The sequence below is a fragment of the Dipodomys spectabilis genome, unplaced genomic scaffold, assembly GCF_019054845.1.
Source record: "Dipodomys spectabilis isolate Male_0828 unplaced genomic scaffold, ASM1905484v1 ptg000552l, whole genome shotgun sequence".
Classification (NCBI taxonomy): domain Eukaryota; kingdom Metazoa; phylum Chordata; class Mammalia; order Rodentia; family Heteromyidae; genus Dipodomys; species Dipodomys spectabilis.
Window position 1 is genome coordinate 682,952 of NW_024871229.1, and position 15,629 is coordinate 698,580.

At 65.4% G+C, this 15,629-nt stretch overlaps 1 protein-coding gene across 1 annotated transcript; it reads right to left on the minus strand.

The window, feature by feature from the left end:
* Nucleotides 1-2,922: 2,922 nt before the first annotated feature.
* Mesp2 (mesoderm posterior bHLH transcription factor 2) lies at nt 2,923-4,688 on the minus strand. Its single transcript, XM_042670458.1, has 2 exons — nt 4,035-4,688; nt 2,923-3,519 (listed from the first exon to the last, which is right to left on the minus strand). The coding sequence occupies exons 1-2, from the start codon at nt 4,686-4,688 to the stop codon at nt 3,250-3,252; spliced, it is 924 nt and encodes a 307-aa protein (XP_042526392.1). The 3' UTR covers nt 2,923-3,249.
* Nucleotides 4,689-15,629: the final 10,941 nt, after the last annotated feature.

A 15,629-nucleotide genomic window follows, 5' to 3' on the forward strand; every position in this document is an offset into this window, starting at 1 on the left:
ACACCACGCCACGCCACACCACGCCACATCGCACCACGCCACGCCATGCCACGCCACACCACATCGCACCACGCCGCACCACGCCACGCCACACCACACCACATCGCACCACGCCACGCCACGCCACACCACACCACATCGCACAGCACCACACCACACCACGCCACGCCACGCTGCACCGCACCACACCATGCCACGCCACGCCACGCCACGCCACACCACACCACATCGCACCACGCCACACCGCACCACGCCACACCACGCCACGCCACACCACGCCACACTGCACTGCGCCACGCCACGCCACGCCACGCCACGCCACACCGCACTGCACCGCACCACACCACGCCACGCCACACCACATCGCACCGCACCACGCCACACCACGCCACGCCACACTGCACTGCACCGCACCACGCCACGCCACACCACACCACATCGCACCACACCACGCCACGCCACGCCACACTGCACCGCACCACGCCACGCCACACCACACCACACCACATCGCACCGCACCACGCCACGCCACGCCACGCCACACCGCACCGCACCACGCCACGCCACACCACACCACACCACATCGCATCGCACCACACCGCACCACGCCACGCCACGCCACGCCACGCCACACTGCACCGCACCGCACCGCACCACACCACACCACACCACATCGCACCACATCGCACCACACCGCACCACGCCACGCCACGCCACGCCACACTGCACTGCACCGCACTGCACCGCACCGCACCACGCCACACCACACCACATCGCACCACACCGCACCACGCCACGCCACGCCACGCCACACTGCACCGCACCGCACCACGCCACGCCACGCCACACTGCACCGCACCGCACCGCACTGCACCGCACCACACCACACCACATCGCACAGCACCACATCACGCCACGCCACACCACATCGCACCACACCGCACCACGCCACGCCACGCCACGCCACGCCACACTGCACCGCACCGCACTGCACCGCACCACACCACACCACATCGCACCACACCACACCACGCCACGCCACGCCACGCCACGCCACACCGCACTGCACCGCACCGCACTGCACCACACCACACCACACCACACCGCAACGGCTGTCTCATTACAGCAATGAGAGAGGCAGTGGCGTGCGGGGAGAGGAGACTAACCTCTGTACACTGCAGGGTGCAGTGAAGGGAAAGGTAGGCGGGGTGGGGGCCAGGCTGGCAGGGGTCTGGGGACCCGTGTCTCAGTCCCGGCTCCTCCAGGGGTTCTAGAGAAGCCGTCACGCCTTGAGGGTGCAGTCTGGACCCCATGAGCGGAGGGCTCGGCCTGCCCTGGGCGCTTGCCCTCGGCGGGGGTACGCGGGTCACGCGGTCCTCGGGAGGTCCGGAGCAGGCTCTGCCATATCTGATTCCCATGGGTCTGCCAGGGACCCCAGGAGCGAGCTGTCATTGGGGTGGGGATGGGGGTGGGGACCCGCCTCAGCCCCCCCCCCTCCAGAGGTGCCCGGGCGGGCGGGGCGTGTGGCCCAGGATGTCACTGACGGACCTCCTGGGGAGGAGAGGGGGGCTGCAGCCCCCCCCCAGCCACGGTCCTCTCCCTCTGGCAGCTCCGTGTCTTCACGTGCACAAAACCAGGGACGGCGGTCACCACACAGTCCCGCTGTGTGTGCCGTCATCCTGGCTGGCCGTTCCAGGGGACAGTAGGTTCTAGAAGGTTAGAGGAAGGAGGTGTGGTGTCTGGGTGCCCACTCCTGCCAGTTTCTGCTTTAGAAGGGGGGAGAAGGGAGGCTTGGAGAGGAAGGGAGGCCCGATGCCCGGGACGCCGGCAGCCACGCAGGCTTCTCGGGGTGGCCGAACGCAGCTTGGCCTGAACTGCGGCCTCCCTGATTGTGAACCAGATGAAGGGTCCAAGAGTTCTGTCTGGCCAGTTCAGCCAAGTCACCCTCCACTGCCTCCCACGACCCAGCAAAGAGGTCAACCGCCTGGCTGCGCCCCTGCCCAGCGAGGCCCAGCGAGGCCCAGCCTCCCCGGCCTTTCCTCCAATTCCAGTTAACCCTTTCCCGGCGCACGGTTGCATCAGCTGTCACCTGCCCTGGCCTGGCGCATCAGACTCCCGCACGCCCACACCCATCATGCCGGCCGCAAAGCCACCAGCGTCTCCCTGAGCCAGCAGACCAGATCACGCTGGGTTGGCTCAAATGCCAAGAGCAACCTGGAGACGGCTTCCATTCTGAGATCCTGGCGGTGCAGGGCCCGGGCGCTGTTCCTTAGCTCTTTTTGCTCAAGGCCAGCGCTCTACTACTTAAGCCACAGCACCACTTGTGGTTTTCTGGTGGTTCATTGGAGAGAAGAGCCTCACGGACTTTCCTGCCCAAGCTGGCTTTAAACCTCGATCCTCAGACTCAGCCTCCTGAGTGGCTGGGATGACAGGTGTGAGCCGCTAACACCTGGTTTGCCTTTTATTATTATTTTTTAATTGGTTGTGGGGCTTGAACTCAGGGCCTGGGCACTGTCCCCTGAGCTTTTGTCCTCAAGGTGAGCGCTCTACCACTTGAGCCACAGCACCATGTCCAGCTTTTTCTTATGTGGTGCTGAGGAATCGAACCCAGGGCCTTGAGGCAAGCACTCTACCACTGAGCCACCTTCCCAGCCCCCAGCCCCTTGCCTTTTATTCTTAGCTCCTGTCACAGCCGCAGGACTGGGGAACAGAAACTTAATGATAGAGACCCCTGGCCACAACCAACGTCCAGTTGTTGTGAAGGCCCGCGTGAAGCTGGCGTGCCCGGATTGATGGGGGGGAAGGGAGCAGGCTCTTCCCCACACAAAGACACTTTTCCTACTCCAAGAAGAGCCGGGGTTGATAGAAGAAAACACAGACAACACCGAATTTTGGGTGGGTACTTTTGCTCTTTAAAACAATTACAAAATAAACCACAGGATTCTGAACTGCACTGACCAAGGGTGGGGAGCCCAGGCCTGGCCCCGCCCCTCCCCCCTTTTCCAGCCTGGCTGCCTTTGGGGTCAGAGCACGGGGGTGCCAGGCAGTGGAGGGTGCTCCTGCCCCCCCTCCGCCCCCTTCAGCCAAGGAGGACCCCACCACCCATCTGTCCGTCTGTTGGCACTGAGGCATCCTTCAGAAAAACCAGTGGCTGCCAGAGAGCTCAAAAGCCCCCCGGGAAGCAAACAAGGAGGAAGGGAAGGCATTCACGCCGCGGGCCGATGGGGCTGCCCAGGGGCAGCAAAGTCGTTAGAAGATGCCCAGCTGTGGCCCGTCCAGATCCTCGTGCCAAAGTTCAGGGCAGCCGCCCAGCCTCAGGCCAGGGCTCAGGCCGGGGCTCACCACGCTGAGCGGGAAGATGGGGCCCGGCTCCTGGTCCCCGGGACCCGGCAGCAGCTCTGTGACGTCGGGACCCCAGCACCCCCACTGGAGCTGAGGCTGGGGTCTCTGGCAGGAAGGGAGGGCCAGGAGGGGGGGGCTCTCCAGGGACAGGCAGGGCTCTGGAGACACAGGGACGTTCTGCAAGAGACGGACGACGCGGGGCAGACGGTCAGCGGATGGCGCAGGGAGTCTGCGGACAGGAATCTGATCTCCCCCCTCTCCCCAACACACACACCCCGGAAAGAGGCCGACCCGGCCCGGACCCCCTCGCAATCCCAGCTCAGGGAGCGTGGGAACCGGCTTCCCCAGGAAGGGCTGGGTAAACAAAGGCACGCGCAGACCCCTGGGGCCCCTGTTTAAAGCCATCTGGTGACGAACACCCTCTCTTTTGGACCCCCAAGTCCTGCATGCATGCATGCATGAATGAATGCATGCATGAATGAATGACAAAACCCCACGCAGCAGGCCACCGGCTCCAGTACTCAGAACTCAGCACCCTCCCTCCCAGGAGGGGGGACAGCGTGCTCCGTCCCCCCTCCCCCCCCGCAGGTGGCCCGGATGGCATCCACCCCCCGTCCCCCCTCCCCGATCCCCCGTCCTCCCCCGACCTCCCGTCCCCCCCCCCCCCCCCGGGGTGGGGAGCAGGCGCCTACCCGGAACACCTCGGCCAGCTCCGGAGGCGCGGGGGGCGGCGTCCAGGGCGCGGCCCGGGGCGGGGTCCAGAGCGGGGCGGCGGGGGCCGGGCGCGGCGGGGACGGCGGGCAGCCGGGGGGCGGCGGCGCGGCGGGCGGGTCTCCCCAGGCCGCCCCGTCGGGGCCGGGGCCCGGGCCGGGGCAGAGCGGGCAGCCGCGGGGCCCCGCCGCGTCCGGGCGCCGGCGCCGGAGGCCCAGCACGGCCGACAGGTGCGCGATGTAGCGCGCGGCCAGGCGCAGCGTCTCCACCTTGGTGAGGCTCTGCCCAGCGGGCGCCACCGACGGCGGCAGGAAGCGGCGCAGGCGCAGCAGCGCGCGGGCCAGCGTGCGCATGCGCAGCTTCTCGCGCTCGCTGGCGCTGCGCCGCGGCCCGCCGCCCGCGACGCGGGTTCGAGGCCGGCGGGGCGCCGGCGGGGCGGCGGCGGCGGCGGCCGGGGGCGCGGGCCGCGGCGGGCGGCGGGCGCCGTCGCACGGGCAGGAGCCCGAGGAGTCCGAGGAGGAGGCCGGCGACGCGGAGTCCGCGTGTCCCGCCCGGGCCCAGCCCCGCGCGAAGACCCAGGGCTCCGGGCCCGCGGGGCCCCGCGGCGGCGGCGGCGGCGGCGGCGACTGCGCCATGGCCGGTCCGGGCTCTGGGCGGCCGGCGCCGCCGCGGGGCTTTTATCCGACGGAGGTGCGAGGTCCCCCGCGGGCGCGAGGTGCCAGCCCGCGGCCGGCCTGGGAAAGGCCGTGTGCGGAGGTGCGACCCGCGCTCCCGGGGGCGCCGGGGCCGCCTCCGGACCCCCGCCCGGACCCCTCCCGCCCGGACCCCTCCCGCCCGGACCCCTCCCGCCCGGACCCCCGCCCGCCCGGACCCCCGCCCGGACCCCCGCCCGGACCCCCGCCCGCCCGGACCCCTCCCCGCCCGGACCCCTCCCGCCCGGACCCCTCCCGCCCGGACCCCTCCCCGCCCGGACCCCCGCCCGCCCGGACCCCTCCCCGCCCGGACCCCCGCCCGCCCGGACCCCTCCCCGCCCGGACCCCTCCCGCCCGGACCCCTCCCGCCCGGACCCCCGCCCGGACCCCTCCCGCCCGGACCCCTCCCGCCCGGACCCCCGCCCGCCCGGACCCCTCCCCGCCCGGACCCCTCCCCGCCCGGACCCCTCCCGCCCGGACCCCCGCCCGGACCCCGCCCGCCCGGACCCCCGCCCGCCCGGACCCCCGCCCGGACCCCTCCCCGCCCGGACCCCTCCCCGCCCGGACCCCTCCCCGCCCGGACCCCTCCCCGCCCGGACCCCTCCCGCCCGGACCCCCGCCCACCCGGACCCCCGCCCGGACCCCTCCCCGCCCGGACCCCCGCCCGCCCGGACCCCTCCCGCCCGGACCCCTCCCGCCCGGACCCCCGCCCACCCGGACCCCCGCCCGGACCCCTCCCCGCCCGGACCCCCGCCCGCCCGGACCCCTCCCGCCCGGACCCCCGCCCGGACCCCTCCCCGCCCGGACCCCTCCCGCCCGGACCCCTCCCCGCCCGGACCCCTCCCCGCCCGGACCCCCTCCCCGCCCGGACCCCTCCCCGCCCCCGGGACCCCCTCCCCGCCTCGGGACCCCCTCCCCGCCTCGGGACCCCCTCCCCGCACCCGGGACCCCTCCCCGCCCCCGGGACCCCCTCCCCGCCTCGGGACCCCCTCCCCGCCTCGGGACCCCTCCCCGCCCCCGGGACCCCCTCCCCGCCCCCGGGACCCCCTCCCCGCCTCGGGACCCCTCCCCGCCCCCGGGACCCCCCTCCCCGCCCCCGGGACCCCCTCCCCGCCCCCGGGACCCCCTCCCCGCCCCCGGGACCCCCTCCCCGCCCCCGGGACCCCCTCCCCGCCTCGGGACCCTCTCCCCACACCCGGGACCCCCTCCCCGCCTCGGGACCCCCTCCCTGCCCCCGGGGACCCCCTCCCCACCTCCGGACCCCCCCGCGGGATCCCTCCCCTACCCCCATCCCAGGGACCTCTCTCCCTGCCTGGACCCTTCCTCCCCGCCTGGACCCCGGCCTCGGGGACCCCCCCCCTCCTAGTCCGAACCCCGCCTCCCCTCCCAGACCCCACACCCTTCCCTTCGGCCCTCCCCCCCACCTGGAGACCCCTGCCCTCCCTTGACCCGGAGACCCCGGTCCCCACTTCCTGGATCCCAGCCCCCGGCCCCCCCTTCCCGTCCTTGGACCCCCCCAGGAAGGGGCTGTGCCCAGTCTTCTACCTCCCTCCCTCCTTTCCTTCCTTCCTTCCTTCCTTCCTTCCTTCCTTCCTTCCTTCCTTCCTTCCTTTCTTCCTTCCATTTTTCGTCCCTCCCTCCTTTCCTCCTTCCCTTCATTTCCTTCCTCTTCTCCCTCTCTTCCTCTTTTCCTTCCTTCCTCCCCCCTCCCCCCTTTCAGTGCTGGGGCTCCAGCGTAGAGCCTCGACCTCACTTAGCTTTTTCTGCAAAAGGCCATTGCTCTCCCACTTAAGCCCCAGCTCCACTTCTGGCTTTTTGCTGGCGAATTGACGAGAAGAGTCTCTGGGCCTGGCGCTGTGGCTCCCGCCTGTCACCCTAGCTACTCGGGAGGCTGAGATCTGAGGATCGCTGAAGTGAGCCGGCAGGAAAGCCTGTGAGGGTCTGGGGGAGTCGTCCCCCATGACACATGGCATAGCGCCCGGGAGGAACTGGTAGGTGAGGTGCAGTGTGACGCCTGGCCCTGTCTGCAGTGGCAGATTGCTGCAGACTCCAAAGCCCAGGGCCGACCCACAAGCAGGTGAATAAAACAAAAAGTACTGACGCTGCATTTAGCAGCATTGTCTGATTCGTATTTATTTACGGCAGGTGAATGTTGGGCTCACCAGGGAGAGAAGGGTCTCGTGGGGCGGAGAGTGGGCAGGACAGGCGTGGGACAGGACAGCTCAGAAGTGGATGGACAGAAGAGGACTGCCCTTGTCCTGGGCCCTTGACCTGTCTGAGTTTGACTGTTGTGTTTGCTTTTTGTTTTTGGTCGGTCGTGGGGCTTGAACTCAGGGCCTGGCACTGTCCCTGAGCTCTTTTTTGCTCAATCCTAGCATTCTACCACTTTGAGCCACAGCGCCACTTTCTGTTTCCTTGTGTTTAGTTGGAGATAAGAATCCCATGGGTTTTCCTGCCAAGGCTGGCACGTGAACCGCGACCCTCATATCTCAGCCTCCTGAGTAGCTGGGATTACAGGCAGTTTGTGCTCCCAGCACCTGGCTGGGTTTGACTTTCTTAATGAAGCAGGACTGACAGTTACAGGATCTGCTCACAGGAACATCTCGATAGCAACAATTACATTTTGTGGTGGTGTCTGTGACCCCTTGATCTCCAGGGAAGTGGCTGAACCCTAGGCTGAGAGCCACAGGTGGGCCTTGAACCATGGGCAGGACTTGGTAGGGAGAGTGGACCGGGCCTGGTGCCTGCCGGTACGGACCTCCCGCAGCCTCGGCACCTTTGCCTGGAGCTGGGCCAAGGAGCCACAGGGACTTTTGTGCCGGCAGTTTATAGAATTTAAGATATCAGCAAGCGATTACGAAAGGTGTGCGGAAAAGCAGAGTTCAAGAGTAGAGCAGCCAGGTGCGGCCTGAGAGGGTAAATGGCCTTGGAAAGTTTTTGTGGCTTTTACAAAAAATCAACTAACTTCGCAGTATCCGTGTGTGCGTGGTGAGAAGTGGGAGGTGGCCGGTGGTCACCCTGCTGCCAGGCGACGGGAGTCCCCGCACACATGCCGGCTCCCCGCGCTCCACCCTCCCTGACCCCCAGAACCAGCTCTCCTGGGGCCTTACACTTGCTGGGCAGGCGCTCTGCCTCTTGAGCTATGCCCCCCGCCATGTTGCCCTTGGTTATTTTTTCTGAGAGGGTTCTGTGTCTCTGCCTCCAGCCCATCTTGGGCCTTGATCTTGGGCTCTCACCTTCCGTTCGAGACCCCAAGTGCCCACTGCGAAGCCCGGCTTATTGATGGAGATGGAGTCTTGCTAACTTTTTGCCCAGTTTGTCCTTGAACCAAAGTCTTCCCCGTCTTGGGCCTCCGCGCAGCGGGGGTCACAGTTGGTGGTGCCCACCTACCTGTGGACATCAGTTTTTATTTATGCTGGGCCTGGCCACTATTCTTGAACTTTTTTCCTCAAGGCTAGCCCTCTACCACTTGAGTCGCAGCCTTGTTTGCCCGGGCTGGCTTCGAACCATGCCCCTCAGATCTCAGCCTGTTGAGTTGCTAGGATTACAGAAATGAACTGCTGGTGCCTGGCTAGTGACTTCTAAAAAAAGCAAACTTGTCTGCCCCCAGGCCTGAGGCTTCCTGTCCCGAGTGGGGTCCCTTCCACCCGGCCTCCCGCCACCACCAGCCACCTGCCAGCCGCCTCCCAGGAGCCAGGGAAGTGCCCGCACCATCTTCAGCACCGTGAGTTCACCAAACGTCTTTTCTTTATAAATTACCCGGCTTCGGGTACTTCGCTATCACATTGGAAGACAGATTGACATAATGATGTAAGAAATCTCATCCCGGGAGCAGCTCAGCAAACATTCAGTCCTAGACTTTTTCGGTTGCAACCAGGGCAGCCAGAGTGGAGGATAGTGGAGGCCGCGTTGCCCTGTACACTCTGGTCACCTTGTTTGGGAAGGCGCCCGTGTGTGAGGGCTATCAACAGACTCCATTAGGTTTTCAGTGACGTGCTGATTGCGTGTATTTATGGGCTACAGCGTGGCATTTCAGCATGCTGCTCCGTGGCGGGTGATCAGATCAAGGTCACCGGCACGCCCGTCACCTCAAGCTCAGCAATTCTTTGTGCTGGGGATGTTGAAAACCCTATCAGCAACTTGGAAAACAATGTAATTAATTGGCATCAACCACAGTTAACAAGCCCAGTGTGCTGCGTAGATGATTCCTCTCCACTCTTCCTACTCATGACAGACCTGGGGCTTGAACTCAGAGCCTGCACACTGTATCTGAGCTTTTGTGCTCCAGGTTAGAGCCACAGCTCCACGTCCAGCTTTTTCTGAGTAGTTTATTGAAGATAAGAGTCTCCCGGGCTTTCCCGTGCGGCTGTTTATTGAAGATAAGAGTCTCACGGGCTTTTCCAAGCTGCTGATTATTATATGATCGTCCACTGTGGGTGGACACATACTGTCCACTCCTTATTTGCGTCCCTTTCGTCTGTTTTTAGTTCTGCCACGCGGTTCCCCCTTGGCAGGGTGACCTCATGACCTTGGGGAAGGTTCTAGATATCAGGAATTGTTTCTCCTCTCCTCAAAGGGGCAGCCCTTGGGCCACTCCTGGGAAGGGCGCGGTGGGTGAGAGAGGCCTGCCCGCGCACACCACCCTTTCCTCCCCGTCCGCCTGGCCACCGTGGTCTGGGCTTCTCCTGGGAGCCCAGGCCCGGGGTGGAGGATTGTCCTCACTGGGCCCTGGAGCTGGGCTCCTGAAGGACGGGCACATGGCGCCTGTCCTGCTCGCCAGGACCAGTGGGGACCGCGACAGGGCCTCCCTGGGGCTGGAGGCTGCGTAGGCCGCGTGGTCGGGGGCAAGGGCGGCCGTGCCTGGCTCACGGTCGACTGTGAGAACGCGGGGGTCCTGTGACCGTAGTCCCCCCCGTAAAGCGGGGCCCTCGTCTCCACACAGTTGGGGGGGGAGTCGTACATGGAGTGGTGCAGCAGCAGGCTTAAGGCAGCTCCAGCCCCCCTCCCCCCTGCAGGGCTGGCCCTGGCAGGAGCAGAATGCGGGGTCCCTGGGCTCTCACCGGGCTCAGGACTCAGCCGCAGCCGAGTGGGGCTTGGTTGGTTGTTCTGGAGATGGTGTCTCCCTGACTTTTCTTTCCGAATGCCTTGAAGCTTGGTCCTCCAGACCTCAGCCTTTGGAGTGGGTAGGATGACGGGCCTGAGCCACGGGCACCGGGCTCTTAGGATCTTGAGGTGCAGGGTGTGGGGTTCAAGCTGACCCAGGGGCAGTGGGAATCCGGATCACGCACCGGCTGGGGTTCAGTCACACACGCTGTGTTGCGTTTCAGAGCGGGGGGGATCAGGAGCGCACCTCAGGGTGATCCCAAGAACGGCCCAGGACCCTGGCTGTCTCGTGGAGGGGCGGTGCGGGGCCTGCGGGCTGGACTGGCGTAGGGCGGTGCAGCTGCACTTGGTCCCGATTTCCCAGCTCCCACTCACCACCCCCGGCCGGCCGTGAGCAGCCTCAGCCCCGGCCTCCCTGCTGGAGGCCCGGCCCACGCCCCCGGGATGCCCGCGGTCCTGGTGGTGATGAGGCCTGGCCTCTGGTCACGGGCCTCCCTCCCTTCTTCCCCTCTGGGCCCCACTGCGGCCTCCGCTGTGGGAAGGTGCGGGGGGCAGGGCCGCACCGGGTGGAATTCTCATTACCAGCCGGCGGCCAGGACCTGTGCCGGGCAGTGGCCAGCTTCACACCTTCCCGCTGCCTGTTGACCAGAGCCACCTCCCTCAGGGACGAGGTGTCGACGTGGGAAACAGGGTATGCAGGGCCCTCCAAAACAGCCGCCCAGCCCCCAGCGCCCACGGTGGGGTGCGGAGAGGGGGCAGGCCTCCACTGCTAGGCCGGGGGTGCGTGCATGTATGCACGTGCACGTGTGCGGTTGGTTCTCCAATAGCTCATTCACTCAGCCCCAAGTGCGCTCTCCTGGCCCTGGGCGCAGCCGTGCGCTACTGGACGGCTTGGTGACGAGCCCCCAGCGGGTCACCCCGCGTGCCCCGCAGGCCACGGAGCCAAGGCTGCGGAGCAGCGCGCACCTCCGTGGGGGCCCCCGCCACGCCCCCCCACCACCCGTGGACTCCTGGGCCAGGCCCCGCACTGGGGGAACAGCCGAGCCTTTGGGGCACCCAGGGAGCAAGACAGGTCGGGGTGACCTGGGGTGCTGGGCAGCCAGGACTCTTCCCTGGGGAAGGCAGGACCTGAAAGGGTGGCTTTCCCCATGCAGAGGCCAGGCGAGGGGAGCCGTGTGGGCCCAAGTCTGCACAGCCGGTGAAGTGTGCGTATGCTGTGTGTATTCGTGTGCATGCGTGTGCACGTATGCGGGTATTTTTCCTGGTGGGCGGAGGGGCAGACACAGCCTTTCGCATGGACACTGAGCCACGCCTCACCCTTCTCCAGCTGGGGCATCCCTGCAGCCCGCCCCCATGCCAGGCCAAGCCTGGCCGATCCTCACTGGTGACCGGACCGGTCAGTGTCACAGCTCGGGACCGGCTGGGCTGCGCCCCCTGCTGGCAGCACCCGAGAATGTCCGGGCCAACCCTCGGCCGAGGAGGCTGTGCCACCAAGGACGTCTTCCTTCCCAGGCAGAGAAGCTGAGGCACGTGTGCCGGACTTCCCCACACTCGCACGGCCGGCTCTGCGCCTTTGCTTTGAGCTAGTTCAGCTCCATCACCGCCGTGTGCCTCAGTGTCTCCACTGTTCACTCTGAGGCTCAGACCCATCCCCATTTACCCAGGCGAGGCCAGAGGCCAGAGTTGGCACCTAAGGAGCGCTGGCATTAACAGCCATCTCCAGGCCCGGCAGTACTTCCTCTGCAGCCTCTCCTGGAGCCTGCAGGTCTCCCTCCTCCCTTCCCACCCCCTCCCTCCTCATCACCACCCTGCTCCTCTGGCTGGGGGGGGGGCGCCCCCCTGCCAGATAATCAGATTATCGGGTCTCGAATAATCTATTCCATATGGCCTGCCAGCTCGGTGGCTCCTAGGGCTGAAGGTGTGAGGGACAGAGGTGAGGCTCCGGGTGGGTGGGAGCCTCCGTGCTGGGCCTTGGGGTGCGCCGAGATCGGCCACAGTGGTGGGCTGGGGCTGGAGGGTCTGCAGGGGAGGGGGGCAGGACTTCTAACCCCCACAGGGCCCGCTCCCCAGCCTCATCGCCCCAGGATTCTGACCCATCCGGCCCGGAGTGGGGCTGGGACTCCATCTCCGATGTGAAGCAAGGCCTGTCTGTGTTGGGCCCTCACTCAGGGGCCACTGGCTCTGTCTCCAAAGGCGACGAGAGGTGGAAGGAGGCAGGACGCGGGGTTGTGGGGGAGCTCTCGTCTGCTGAGTGGGGTGAGGGCACCGTGGCGGGCGCCCACCCGCCCGGCCCGGCGTGTGAGCCCACGGGATCGCAGTGTACCTACACCCCCCAGCACCAAGGCAGAGGTGGGTGGGCTGGAGGAATGGCACGGGTGTGGCAGGGCGGGGCGGGGGCTGGGGTCCGACATGCTGGAGGGCTGGTGTGGAGTTGTGCCAGATCGTCCCTGGCAGTTGGGACACCCAAATTTGGGGTGTCCTGATGCTAAGCTGGCTGACGGGCTCGGGCAGGCAGGGGTAGCGTTTCCATAGCAACTCTGATTAGCACCCCCGTTGTCAGAAGGGAAATGAAATATGGGGCACAGAGGGGGTGCAGTGCCCAGGACACAGCTTGGCTGGAGGAGGCCAGGAAGCCTCCTGGGCCTAGTAGCAGGCCGAGGCAGGGTCAGAGCCTGAAGGGGCGCGCTCCGTGCCCCCCAGGCCAAGGCCTGAACTCTCACCCCTGCCCTGGTGGGGCTGCCCAGAGGCCTCATTTCCCAGCCTTGCGAGTTACAGGTTGCCCAGAGGGTGGGCTGGGGGGGGGTGGGGGGGGGAAGTAGGGGGGCAGGAGCCCTGGGCTCTGGCACTTGTCAAAACACAGGCCTGAGGTGTGAAGACCACGGCCCAGCTGGCGGGCCTGAGGCCTGCAGAAGTCATTAACTCAGGCGCTCCCTGCTCCCCGCGAGCCGCTGGAGGGGCAGGCGGGGTGAGATCAAAGCGGAGGAGAGGGAGAGGGAGAGGGCCTGGCAGCACTGGGCCCAGAGGCCCGGGGCAGCCGCTGACAGAGCGCCACAGAGGCCTCAGGCCTCCTCAGCCTCCAGGGCTCTGGATCCTGGGAATGGGGTCGGAGGAGGAGAGCCCTCCCTCCCACCCTCCTCCCACAGGCTGGCTATGTGGGAGTGTGCACTCCCTCCCTCCCTGACTCAGAATTACCTGAACCCACTCCCCGCCCCCCCCAGCATCACTGGAAAGGCCCATTTCCTGGGGTCTGAGCCACAGGCAGGCGGCCCGCCATTCCAGGTGGAGAGAGCGGACTGTGCTGCCGGCTCCGGGCCAGGTGGGGTGAACCTCAGGACCCCACCCCCACCTCAGAGGAGGGGCAGTGCCCCGCATGGCTGCGTGCGGCTGCAGAGGAGGGGGCATGACAGAGGACAAGGCCAGAGGAGGGTGGGGGCAACGGAGCCCAAGGAACCAGGTACCAAGGTGCTTAACATTCACTGCCACAGAGAACAGCCCCTTCCCTCCCGCCTCGCTCTGTAGCTATCAATCAACCTATCATCCATCAATCTATATCATCTATTAACCTATATTATCTATCACCTATCATTATCTATCATCTATCTATATCATCTATTGTCTATATCTATCTGTATCTATCAGCTTCATTATATCTATCTATATCATTTATCATCTATCTATGTCTATCATCTGTCTATATCAGCTGTCTATATCAATCATCTATTATCTGTATCTATTATCTATCTATATCTATCATCTATCTATATCTATCATCTGTCATCTATCTATATCTGTGCGTGCTAGCCAGTACTGGGGCTTGAATTCAGGGCCTTGCACTCTTGCTTGGCTTTTGTTTTGCTCTCAAAGGCACACACTATCACTTGAGCCACAGCTCCACTTCCAGTTATTTGATGGTTAATTTGAGATAAGAGTCTCACACAGACTGTCCTGCCTAGGCTGGCTTTGAACTGAGATGCAGGAGATCTCCGCTTCCTGAGTAGCTAGAATGACAGGTGTGAGCCACTAGCCACACAGCTCTAGGCTCATTTTTTTTTTTTTGGTCCGGTGGTGGGGCCTGAACTCTGGGCCTGGGCGCTGTCCCTCAGCTCTTCAGCTCAAGGCGAGCGCTCTACCACTTGAGCCACAGCGCCACTTCCGGTTTTCTGGTGGTTTATTGGAGATAGGAGTCTCACGGTCTCTCCTGCCCGGGCTGGCTTTGAACCGCGATCCTCAGATCTCAGCCTCCTGAGTAGCTAGGATTACAGGCGTGAGCCACCAGCGCCCGGCTCCTAGGTTCATTTTTAAAACTACCTCAGGGACTTCCAGACCGGGGGCTGGAAGGTGCCCACGTGTGTGAGCAGGGCCCGCCCCATGCTGGAAGGGGCTGGGCAGCGGAGAGAGAGAGGGCAGAGAGGGGTCCGGCGCCGAGCCCTCCCGGTGCGTGCGATACTTCCGCTGCCGCGGCCTGTCCTGCGCCTCAGCCCCCACCGAAGCGCCTCCAGGACCTAAGGGGGATGAAGTGGGAAGTCTTTCTCTGGTGGGAGTCCACCCAGTTTAGAAAATCTGTTTGCACAGCAAAGGCCCGGAGGCTTAGGCTGGGGAATTAAGGTTATTAGCAAGTCTCTTCATAGATAGCGGCTGCAGCCAGCCCCTCCCTGGCAGGCCTCTTCTGCCTGGAAGAGAGTGGCCACTGTGGATGAATATCTGGGTGTGAATTTTCATTAACACATCCCTGCTAATAGCCGGGAGAGTCAGGATTGGGGGTGGAAGGGGTCACCTCCTGCTGGAAGCCCCTCCTCTCCTAGTCTGGCCAGGGGTCCGCTGACTGCCAGCCCCTCATCCTGACCTGTGCTGGTGCCCACCACGGGACTGGCGGCTTAGGACGGGAAGTTTGGGAAGCTGCTGCAGGCAGTGTTGGTGCTGCCACCCTGGTGTGACTCCAGAGTCTGGGTGCTTAACCCCTGGTGTGCTGGCTCAGCTCAAGATTATGGGGCCCGGGACTCTGGGGAGCCCCAGGCCCCGCTGGGAAGGGGGCCGGCTGGGGGAGAACAGGGGTGGGGGAGGGAGGAGGTGGAGGAGAAGACAGAAAAGGGCAGGGAAGAGGAGGGGAGGGGGAGGGGGGTTGTCCAGGGCCGCTGGCAGTCCGTGTGGCACAGGGGGGGAGGCAGCCGTGGCAGAGCCCTGACCGCAGCCCTCCACGGGCGCCCTTCCTGCAGTTCTCCACGTGGCCACGCGGCGGCGTCCTCGGGGAGCGCTGGGCCGCTGTCCTGGTCGGGCTGCTGGCCACTAGCCGCTGTCCCGGGCCAGGCCGCTCTGGAAAGCGCGGTTTCCAGGTTTCCAGAGCCCCGGCCTCCGCGTCCCTTACAGCCTCCCCCTCCCCGGTGGCCGTGGGCACCTTGCCCTTGTGCGCCCCAGGCCTCTCCTCCCTGCCCTGCCACCTCTCTTCCCCCTCCCAGGGCTGAGAGCCCCTGCATGGCTGTGGGGTGCAGGGGATGCGGGTGGGGGGGGGGTCTTGGCGGTCTCAGGCGTGCTGACCTGGGCCCCGGGTAAGGGGGGGGGGGGGACAAGCACCTTGCAGTCTGGATCAGCACTGCCGTTTATGTATTTTTTGGGTCCGGTAGAGGGCCTGAACTCTGGGCCTGGGCGCTGTCCCTCAGCTCTTCAGCTCAAGGCTAGCGCTCTACCACTTGAGCCACAGCACCACTTCTGGCTTCTTTTCTGCTTATGTGGTGCTGAGGAATCGAACCCAGGGCCTCAGTCATGCAAGGCAAGCACTCTACCACT

Coding starts and splice junctions, on each gene's coding strand:
- Mesp2 (XM_042670458.1), bottom strand. CDS start 4,688: ATGGCGCAGTCGCCGCCGCCGCCGCCGCCGCCGCGGGGCCCCGCGGGC. Junction 3,520..4,034: donor AGCTGGCCGAGGTGTTCCGG/GTAGGCGCCTGC, acceptor CGTCTCTTGCAG/AACGTCCCTGTGTCTCCAGA.